This window comes from Atheta coriaria, unplaced genomic scaffold (genome assembly GCF_025399875.1).
Source record: "Atheta coriaria isolate IRGN ID8LTWV9N9 unplaced genomic scaffold, Caltech_Dcor_3.1 hic_scaffold_5_pilon, whole genome shotgun sequence".
In the NCBI taxonomy this organism is placed as follows: Eukaryota; Metazoa; Arthropoda; class Insecta; order Coleoptera; family Staphylinidae; genus Dalotia; species Dalotia coriaria.
Window position 1 is genome coordinate 10,682,678 of NW_027045447.1, and position 10,393 is coordinate 10,693,070.

Here is a 10,393-nt window from a genome sequence, read left to right on the forward strand (position 1 = left end):
TCTTTTAATTTAATATACATCCTAAATACGAATATAGAATATATAATTGAAGTGGAACTCTTCGCGTTCGCGCAGAAAATGTAATTGTAATTGTGTGTTTTTTTTTATTTTTTGAGGTGCTTCTCGGTGTTCACGTCCGCACACGCTTGATCTTAGGGCTTGCGCGTTAATCCAGCCACGTCCTTCCCCCTCAGTGCTTTTACATTTATTATAATTTTTTTTAAACAAAAATAAAACAGATTTCTACGTGTTAGCTTAGGTGTGAGGTGGGGAGGACTTTAACGCAGCGGTGGGCGAGTGCGGACGTGAGTGCGCCGGGGGCGCTTAAACATTTATTTATAGTGTTAGGTTTGCGCTAGGGGTGGAGTTGTGTGGTTGTGTAATTATTATTACTAAGTTGCTAGGGTGTGTATGTGTGTATTGTTGGGGTGTGCAGTTTTTAGGAATCTTCTAAAAGTGGCTGGCCGATGTCCAGATCTTCGTCGGAATCGTGGCCAATTGTACCCACGCGGGGCGTGTAGTGGACAACTGGTTTCACATCACCTGCCAAAATAAATTTAATAATGAAATGATTGGTTTTAGATTTGAAGTTAGAAAATAACTGTTTCTTCTTTAGTTTCTTAGAATTGAGCGTTTTAGGTAAATAAGCACATTACTTGACGACTTAATTTTCTGTCTTGGAGAAAGTTTGCTTTCCCTGAAACCCGTTAATCAAAATTTGTGTCGTCATCGACACAGCTCGAGACATAAAACAAGTTTAAACTTCTGTAAATGTTCCTTGCACGCACGCTTATTGATTGCAAAAAAATATTGACTAAAGTTCTATACGTACCTGCAGCATTATAGTAGTCTTCAAGATCTGGCGTGAATGCGTAGAGATTTCTCTTCTGCACCCTCCCGAGGCGTGGCCCAAACCAAAGTCCCGTGTTCATTGTCTTTGTGGATCCATCCCGCTTTATGCCCATTGCTAGCGGCTGTGAGCGTCCGATCCGAGGAAATGCAAACAACTCATTGCGCAATTTTGCTATAAATACAAAAAACAAAAGTTTATCAATAGGGTTCTACCGCTACCTCCGTGCGGTACCCTAAATGGGAGTCATTTCTACCGCTACCCTCGTACGGTGCCCTGAATCTAGTCACTTTTACTGCTAGCCTTGTAAGGTGCCTTGAATCGAGTCACTTCTACCGCTACCCTCGTACGGTACTCTGAACACGAATCACTTTTACCGCTAGCCTTGTAAGGTGCCCTGAACGCGAGTCACTTCTACCGCTAGCCTCGTAAGGTGCTCTGAACACGAGTCACTTCTCCCCCTAGCCTCGTACGGTGCCCTGAATCGAATCACTTCTACCGCAAATTTATTTTTTAATTTATTTATTTATTCTAATAAATAATTCATATAGCAATAATTTTTTCCACCACAATTTTTAATTTGAAACTTATTTAAAAAATAAATAGCAATTTTAAATATTGAAATATTTTCGGTTCGATATCTATAAATAATATTTACTTGAACTGTCGCAAAAATTAGGCACGCTTCAATTATTTTACTTTAATTCCGCAAAAGTTTTGCAAATATTCGCACGTTCACTGATGCCGTGACAGTTTATTAACTAAACAAATGGATAATGCAAATTTCACCGACTGAAATAAATAAATTCTCATCTAAATATCAAACATCAAGTTTCAACTTATTCCTATACGTACGAGTATCATCATCTTTTGGGGACATACTCGTACTCGTACCATGTCAAGTACAAATGTATGATGAAATTAATTAGATTGGATCTTGACCACAGAGGGAGGATTAGCACGAATATACAAGTACAAGTAGGCGTACCCGTTTACTTTATCTTGAAATAATAGAGAATTGCATTACACATTACGTTATTAACCCCATTAATTACAATTAGCATATATTCTTTAAAGTCACTGGGAAATTGGACTAATTAAACCATATTTTATTAATAAAATTTAAAAATTCAACGCGTATTTGAAGAATTCTCTTTTAGTTTAGCTTAGAGTGTTTCACATGAGTATAAAATAAAATATGATATGACAAATTGAATTGTTGCATAAATTTGCATTGAAAATTTAAAAAAGAATGAATTTGTTAAAAGATTAATTTTTAATCTGAACGTAGCTGTACGCATAATTGAATTCCACCCGTCGCGTGCAGTATTTTTTTAACGCCAACGTGCACCAAATTTAATTAACTATAAATTACGCATGTGGGTAAAATTAATATCTTCAGCTCGATATATTAATTAATCGAATTAGTTTAGCTAAGAATCAAAAGTATTTAAATTCGATTTTGTTACTAACGCTCGAATAACTTTTATACAAAATTCATTGTGTAGGTTTTCTATGATTTACAATCCAGTTTATTAAATGTATTTTTTATTCCCTGGGAAACTAGTTATAATTTAAAATGAAATAACTTCTATTGTTGCAATGTGTCTGCAATGTATGGGACACGCAAAAAGTTAATTTGAATTCCTTAATTATATATAAAATAAAATAAATATCAAAATGTTCGATATGTTATTTAATAATTTACTATCTCAGAAGCGGCAGAAATAAAAGTTTATCTAAATTTGATTTAACAGTTTAATAAAATAAATTACTGAAATTTCTTTCCCTTTATGGATAATACAAAAAACTAAATCAAAAGTTTGTGAAAAGAACTGCGTTCTAAAATTTATTTGAATTATTTCAAAAGTACTTTTAAAAAGTAGCAAGCAGTGTATTATATATTGTAAAACTTTGTACCTGTTCAAAAACTGTGTGCAATGTTGTGAAAAAGTTGCAGGAACAGTTTACATACCTAATTTCAGCGCTGCTTCTCGACGTCCGACGCGAGGGAAGGCAATCAGACCCTGGTCATTTGAATATCTCTTTGGTTCATTCATATCTATAACAAAAATAGCAATTTTTGTTCAAATTTTTCTTTAAATAAAAAAAAACTGAAAAAGTTTTTGAAAAAACAGCAAAACTACATCAACTACAAACTTATATCCAAGTTATTAATTAATATATTAATTTAATTTATTGCTTACCTCCAGCATGACAAACGACGACAAACAATATCAAAACACAATACATTTGAAGACTGTGCGCAACAAATTTATTCATACTGTTGAGTTGTATTTTTTTTCTTTACTTTTTTTTAACAAATCACTGAATATTATTAAACAAATACCAAAACGATAGAAATATAATACACCCGCACTTTATGATCTTGTGTTCTTTTGCTGTTTGCTGCTCTTCAGGTGCGACTAGAAACGAACGCAGCGGCGAATGGCCGGTGATAAATTCGCCGCCTCCTTTTATAAGGGAGGAACAGCGAGGATGTGCGAGTGTGCGCCCGACTTTTCGTTCCGCAACTATTTCCACACAGGCGAAACATTCTCAGTATCTCACCGTAAGCAATATGCTGCGTTGGACGCAAAGCGGGTAAATCCTGTTTTATCAATTGTTGCACGGAAATTTGTGCGTGAACATTACAGACGTTATGAGACGTGCTACGGGAGCGATTAGAGAGGTAATTAATTTGTGTAATGCGCCCAATTTGCGCACTTTATGGATGTTTTTTAATAAGGGTGCTGCTGGGGGGTAAATTAATTTGCTGACGACAGTAATCGGCTGTAATCTTTAAATTATTTGAGTTTTGGATATATTTCGGTCGAAGTTGCTGCATTTTTGATTTTTTTTAAGTACTAATAAATAAAATATATAAGGTAACATATTTTTAATACAAATTTGGTTTTGATTTAAACAAAATCAATAAATATGATTTGAAACCAACCAAAAGGGCAATAATTTCTGTAAAAACATTTAAATTATAAATATTTTGGATTTGGAAGAGAATTTAAACTGAAGTATCACAAGTTGCCTACTTTATTTAAAGTTGAGCGCAGTAGTTTGGGTTCTTTACGTTTGTGAACGTTGTTAACTGCAGTGCATTTCATAATATCGCATAATAAAAGTAAAACAATCGGACAAAGGTAAGATTATATCCTATATATTGATTCACGCCAGAAGATGAGATAATCTACTGCGAATTAGCTTCAAGTTATGTTTTTCTCGAGGTTTGTAAACATAAACATTAGATAAAGGTAAAAGTAGCAAGCAGTGTATTATATATTGTAAAACTTTGTACCTGTTCAAAAACTGTGTGCAATGTTGTGAAAAGTTGCAGGAACAGTTTACATACCTAATTTCAGCGCTGCTTCTCGACGTCCGACGCGAGAAGGCAATCAGACCCTGGTCATTTGAATATCTCTTTGGTTCATTCATATCTATAACAAAAATAGCAATTTTTGTTCAAATTTTTCTTTAAATAAAAAAACTGAAAAGTTTTTGAAAAACAGCAAAACTACATCAACTACAAACTTATATCCAAGTTATTAATTAATTAATATATAAATTTAATTTATTGCTTACCTCCAGCATGACAAACGACGACAAACAATATCAAAACACAATACATTTGAAGACTGTGCGCAACAAATTTATTCATACTGTGGAGTTGTATTTTTTCTTTACTTTTTTTTTAACAAATCACTGAATATTATTAAACAAATACCAAAACGATAGAAATATAATACACCCGCACTTTATGATCTTGTGTTCTTTTGCTGTTTGCTGCTCTTCAGGTGCGACTAGAAACGAACGCAGCGGCGAATGGCCGGTGATAAATTCGCCGCCTCCTTTTATAAGGGAGGAACAGCGAGGATGTGCGAGTGTGCGCCCGACTTTTCGTTCCGCAACTATTTCCACACAGGCGAAACATTCTCAGTGTCTCACGGTAAGCAATATGCTGCGTTGGACGCAAAGCGGGTAAATCCTGTTTTATCAATTGTTGCACGGAAATTTGTGCGTGAACATTACAGACGTTATGAGATGGGCTACGGGAGCGATTAGAGAGGTAATTAATTTGTGTAATGCGCCCAATTTGCGCACTTTATGGATGTTTTTTAATAAGGGTGCCGCTGGGGGGTAAATTAATTTGCTGACGACAGTAATCGGCTGTAATCTTTGAATTCTTTGAGTTTTGGATATATTTCGGACGAAATTGCTGCATTTTTTGATTTTTTTTAGTACAAATAAATAAAATATAATAAGTAATCAATTTTTAACACAAATTTGATTTTAATATAAACAAACAACATTAAATATACTCTGAAACCAAGAAAATGAGCGATAATTTCTGTAAAAACATTTAAATTATGTTTTGTATTTGAAAGAGAATTCAAATTTCAGTAAAACAAGTTGCCTACTCTTTATTTTAAATGTTAAGCGCAGTAGTTTCGGTTCTTTACATTTGTGAACGTTGTTAACTGCAGTGCATTTCATAATATCGCATAATAAAAGTAAAACAATCGGACAAAGGTAAGATTATATCCTATATATTGATTCACGCCAGAAGATGAGATAATCTACTGCGAATTAGCTTCAAGTTATGTTTTTCTCGAGGTTTGTAAACATAAACACTAGTCAAAGGGGTTATGGCGCGTAAAACAAAAGCCGTTACAATTTCAGCTGCCTTTCTAAGTCAGTGAAATCAATTCTCTTGCGCGTCTCACCGACAATGGAAGCAATCATCACCACCGAAAGCGGCGGCAAGCGCACAATCATCACGCCGACAAAATTAGGCGACGCCGAGATAAGGGCACGTAATTCGAATTTCGTGGGATTATCACCCATACCCAACCAGTTGAAGAACATTGCAACACCCACAGAGAGACCATTCAGGGTGTCGGTTGAGGGCAACATTGGTGCCGGCAAGTCCACCTTCATCAAATACTTCTCACAGTTTCCAGAGATTGAGACCTATGCAGTTAGTAGTTTAATCAGTTCTTTTTATTTGTTAAACAATCTAGCTTGTTATTGTCAATTGTTTAGGAACCAATTGAATGGTGGAGAAACTGCCAGGGACACAATCTGCTTGAATTGTTGTACAAAGACATTGAAAAGTGGCACTCAACTTTTCAAACTTATGTGCAGCTTACCAGAGTGAAAATCCAGAGTAGTAAACCTACAAAATCCTCTACTACTGTTCAAATGTTTGAGAGATCTGTACAAAATAATCGATTTTGTTTTGTTGAACAAGCCTACAACAATGGGTATCTGAATGTTATTGATTATGATATTCAGGATAAGTGGTATCGATGGATCAGGCAATATCTTGACATTGATTTGGATTTAATTGGTAAATCTCTGCAAAGTTTTAGCTTCGTATGAAATTATGTGTTTTGTTTTATTTAGTTTATCTTCGAAGTTCACCTGAAACAGCTTACGAACGCACAGTAGCCCGCAACCGCTCTGAAGAGTCTGGAATCTCATTGGAATACTTGAAGCAATTGCACGATGCACACGAACGCTGGCTAATGTCCAACGATGATCGCTTCAATACCATCCCCGTCGTTGTTCTGGATGCCGACAAGACTATCAACGACATCATCGCCGAATACAAATTGCACGAGCACAAAATCATGGGTCACGAAAAGAAGGGCCAACAGGCGGTGAGTAAGGACGATAAAGAGAGAGTCAAAAATCTTTGACTGATAAATTCTAAGCCAGATTAGCTGGTGAACATACTCCAATATAATAACCAAATAATTGTTTTACAAAGCGATATTTTATACAATACATTTAATGACACATAGGTACTAGTAGTGTTTTGCGTACGTGTAGCATTGATTTTCCGATTGTCAAAAACAACGCATTAGTTTCCACTTGCTGCAAATTGATATTAACTGCAGGGAGTGCGACGAGCGTAGCACTGTATCGGCGTCACTGAAATTTATACAAATCTGTTGTTTACATGACAGGATTTAGACGCTACTATGGCGTCAATCTAAAAATCGCCTACTGTGCGACATAAGTAACAATATAATATTTCACTCTTGACTTTGTTCCTCATCTGGCATCGATTGTGTCGAGGATTTTGAGTCAAAGAAATTTTCCTCCCATTGTGCAAGTTCATAATCAACAGTCTTCATTAAATCTTCATTCTGCAGTCTATGATCAATTGCCTGGTGGTAACAACTTGTAGCTTCATTTAGTCTTCCTAGTTTAATATTGACAAGCGTTAAATATGCCCAAGTTTCTGGCAAGATGTTATCCAATGTGTTTGATGCCATTAAACACTCTTCAGCACTCATATAATCATGTTGATGATAGTATAGTACACCAGTAGCCAACCATGTGTATGGTGTACCTTTCTTTTCGGATGCTTTGAGGAGAATCTTTCTAGCCAATTGATGCATTCCCAATGCACTGTAACACAAGCCTGCTCTTATATAAACCAAATGGATACTTCCATCGTAAGCAATATCTTCGGTTGATTTAACGATTTTTTCATATTCAACAAGTGCACAGTCCAGTTCGTCCATGGCCATGAATATGTGCCCCCTGAGTAAATTTTTCCAATACGCACATCCGCCCATTCTAAAAGACTCTTCTATATGATCGTAGGCATGCTCAACATTACCTTTCATAAGTGATAAAACCGCGAGTAAATATTCAATCACGTCTGTGTTCTTTTTAAGCAATTCATCAGCGAGTATCAATTCAGCTTCATCTAACAATCTGAGATTGATAAAGTATTTTACGGATCTGAAAGTATAAGTATTCGGTAATTTCGCGCCACACCAAATTAAATCATCAAATCTATTTTGAATATTGTCTGCTTTAGCATATTTTGCAGCCATTTCAAGACATAATTCAATTCCTTCGCGGTTTTTACTTCGGAGGTAGACACAATATAATGCCATCCAACCCTCCAACCATTTTGGATTGCATAGAGTTACATTTAACACACATGTTTCTGCTTCGGAATATTTACCCTCTCGAGCCATAAGTAACGCGAAAAATATCAGACAATCAGCGTTATTCGGTTCGTTTTTCAATGCTTCTATGGCACATTCAACTGCCGCATCATTTTCACCAATTTGCAACTTGAAAATAGCGTAGTCTAACCAGTAAGCACTGTTGGTATCGTCATCCTTGATACGTTGCAGGTAGTAATGTTGAGCTAGCCCAAACGCGTTGATCTCAGCAGCTTCTTTGGCATAGAATAATAAACCTTCACTATCACTCTCTTCTTTTACTTCTTGTGGGTGTGCAGCGCCTGCTAATCCAATATGATTAATAGTAGTATTTAATAATTCTACCAGATCTACATAGGCTTGACCAATAAATGCGTGGTATTCATCAACGGACCACTCTGGATCGTATTTCTTGTTCAGATCACAATAATTTGATGCTGACTGAGTCAATGTGTTCATGTACACTTGATATTGGTCACTTCTTGTTAGATACTCGATAAAACTCAATAGATTTTCTTTGCCGCCATCATTTTTTTGATATTCTAGATAGTTTTGCTTTAGATTTTGAAATAAGCCTTTAATACTATTCAGGAAAATATCTTGAGCAAGATATTTAGATTTAAAATCTCTAGGGATTTCTGGAGGTTGGTTCGGGAGTTTTTGAATGAGTTCTTCTAATTCAGAATGTAAATCTTCGATTTCATGTTTTGGTGTGATAGGATTTCGAAACTCGAACTCCATTATAATAAATGTTGGTTGTCCTTGCTCATCGTAGACTGGTTCGCTTGCTGGTGGTGGTATTGGTGCCTTAGGTAATTTTGCCTTAAGATCGCCTTGAGCTTTTTTACCTTTACCACTTTTCTTTGAAGCTTTAGATGATTTAGACATTCTTGACTCTTTAGGAGAAGTATCTTTAGTTGATTTATTATTATCTAGTTTTTCTTTATCCTCTGCTGGTTGTGTTGCTGGAGCTGGTTTTGGCCGAAAGTAGGAATCACTTATTCCACAATTACTTTGGAACTCTTCAAGATTAAATGTGCGCAATTCACTAGCAACTCTTAACTTTTGTTCACCGGGATATAACAAACGGCAGATATCAATAAATGCCATTAAGTGTAAATATTCCTCATCTTTCTTGTCATCAGGTACATCTATATTAATACTGCCCTTTTGCTTCCTTTTTTACTAGTTTTCTTACTTCCCTGCTTGCTTCCTTTCTTACTACTCTTCTTACTAGCATCTGTGCTTGTCTTGTTAATTTCTTCTTTACTTTTACTTCCAATTGGTCCTGTAACATCCGGGTTAGTCATGTACAACTCTACCCCGATATAATGATAACGTTTTATTTTGGTTTTAAATGATTCTATATCTTCATCCGAAGCAAATTCGCCCTTAATTTGATTGTATTCCAATCGTGGAACATCAGGTATGAAATCAGAAAATTCTACACATAATATCGACATTACATCATCAAAATCATCCTTTATAATATAATTGGACGATTCCGTACTTCCATAGTACTGCTTAAATCTATATTTTTCTCGAGGTCCAACGCAATATGTGAAAATATCGAATGGTACTAATTTGTACTGTAGTCCAATTGGTATGCCAATCACCATTTGATAATTCATTCCTTTTGTCATGACTTTTGGCAGATTATAGATTGTTTCTAGTGTGTAGTAAAACATGTTTCCCCTTGGAATTGGCTTATCTAGGAAAATGTCAACTTGAACCATTGGTAAGTTTGACGCTGATTTGGCTCGGTCATCCAGAGGCTGACCTGCAGGTGCTTTAAGTATTAAACTTTCCATCATTGATCTGTTTTCTAGAAATATGGCGGACATGTCTACCGTAACACTGCCCGCAACTTGGGGACCCGATGGTTGCGGTACTTCTTTTTCTTTCTTTTCGCTATCTTTAGATTTCTTGCTTTTTTTCGATTTCTTCGAAGTTTTTGATCCTTGACTACTTCTACTGGATCTATGTTTGGTTTTACTGGCACCTTTTTTTGGCGGGACTTTTGCGAGTCTTTAATTAACGCGCTCTTTTTTCCGAATAGAGCTTCTTCAAAATCTAGAATGCTTTCTTCGCTTCTCCAGAGAACTTTTCCACAAACTGTGCTTTTTGGACCTTGACCTGTTTCGAGAATTACTTCTTCTGGAATATCAACAGGATATTCTAACAGGGAAAATACTAGTGGGGTTGTAATGAATTTGTTGACCATTTCAAGATCTTCAATGTCTATTGATTGAATGATATCATGTTCAATTGGAATCAACTCGGACATGGGAACTTTTTCACTTTGGAATAGGATTTCCTCTCCGAGAGTGACTGATAATTGGATATCAGAAACGGGATAGACGGGTTTCAGTCCGTTAATCGTTCCTATATGTATAGTAATTGTGTAAGTGTTAGAATCTTCTTCAAAGTTTACTTCTTCATTTAAATATTCTTTTGATTCCTCCGAAGTATCCATTATTACAGAAAATTGCGTGGAAATCATTTTGTAAAAGTTTTTGTATATTGACAGTTTCAATTATGGTTTCACTCTAAATAAATT

The 10,393-nt window shown here is 35.6% G+C and overlaps 3 protein-coding genes across 6 annotated transcripts; 1 reads left to right on the forward strand and 2 right to left on the reverse strand.

Moving 5' to 3' along the window:
* Positions 1-33: 33 nt before the first annotated feature.
* Positions 34-3,308, reverse strand: Capa (cardio acceleratory peptide capability). Its single transcript, XM_065302160.1, has 4 exons — positions 3,058-3,308; positions 2,826-2,912; positions 833-1,024; positions 34-543 (listed from the first exon to the last, which is right to left on the reverse strand). The coding sequence occupies exons 1-4, from the start codon at positions 3,131-3,133 to the stop codon at positions 440-442; spliced, it is 459 nt and encodes a 152-aa protein (XP_065158232.1). The 5' UTR covers positions 3,134-3,308; the 3' UTR covers positions 34-439.
* A 607-nt stretch (positions 3,309-3,915) lies between these two features.
* LOC135791536 (deoxynucleoside kinase-like) lies at positions 3,916-6,668 on the forward strand. Of its 4 annotated transcripts, XM_065301944.1 has the most exons (5): positions 5,315-5,392; positions 5,454-5,476; positions 5,543-5,840; positions 5,906-6,212; positions 6,269-6,668. In XM_065301944.1, exons 2-5 carry the CDS (start codon positions 5,463-5,465, stop codon positions 6,562-6,564), a joined length of 915 nt encoding a protein of 304 aa, XP_065158016.1. In that variant the 5' UTR covers positions 5,315-5,392; positions 5,454-5,462; the 3' UTR covers positions 6,565-6,668. The 4 variants fall into 4 exon arrangements, with proteins under 4 accessions (XP_065158019.1, XP_065158018.1, XP_065158015.1 ...); XM_065301947.1 differs by lacking the exons at positions 5,315-5,392; positions 5,454-5,476 and adding an exon at positions 3,916-4,005; XM_065301946.1 differs by lacking the exon at positions 5,454-5,476 and having other exon boundaries at positions 5,292-5,392.
* Positions 6,585-10,309, reverse strand: LOC135792177 (uncharacterized). Its single transcript, XM_065302791.1, is given in 3 exon segments — positions 6,585-8,984; positions 8,987-9,861; positions 10,017-10,309. Coding segments are annotated over 3 exon segments (3,249 nt in total). The 3' UTR covers positions 6,585-6,903.
* Positions 10,310-10,393: the final 84 nt, after the last annotated feature.

What these genes read in the sequence shown, in the direction of transcription:
- Capa (XM_065302160.1), bottom strand. Translation starts at nt 3,133, where the DNA reads ATGAATAAATTTGTTGCGCACAGTCTTCAAATGTATTGTGTTTTGATA. An exon ending in CGTCGTTTGTCATGCTGGAG is followed by an intron (nt 2,913 to 3,057) that starts GTAAGCAATAAA and finishes TTTTTGTTATAG; the next exon opens with ATATGAATGAACCAAAGAGA. An exon ending in AGACTACTATAATGCTGCAG is followed by an intron (nt 544 to 832) that starts GTACGTATAGAA and finishes TTATTTTGGCAG; the next exon opens with GTGATGTGAAACCAGTTGTC.
- LOC135791536 (XM_065301943.1), top strand. An exon ending in CAGAGATTGAGACCTATGCA is followed by an intron (nt 5,841 to 5,905) that starts GTTAGTAGTTTA and finishes TCAATTGTTTAG; the next exon opens with GAACCAATTGAATGGTGGAG. An exon ending in CATTGATTTGGATTTAATTG is followed by an intron (nt 6,213 to 6,268) that starts GTAAATCTCTGC and finishes TGTTTTATTTAG; the next exon opens with TTTATCTTCGAAGTTCACCT.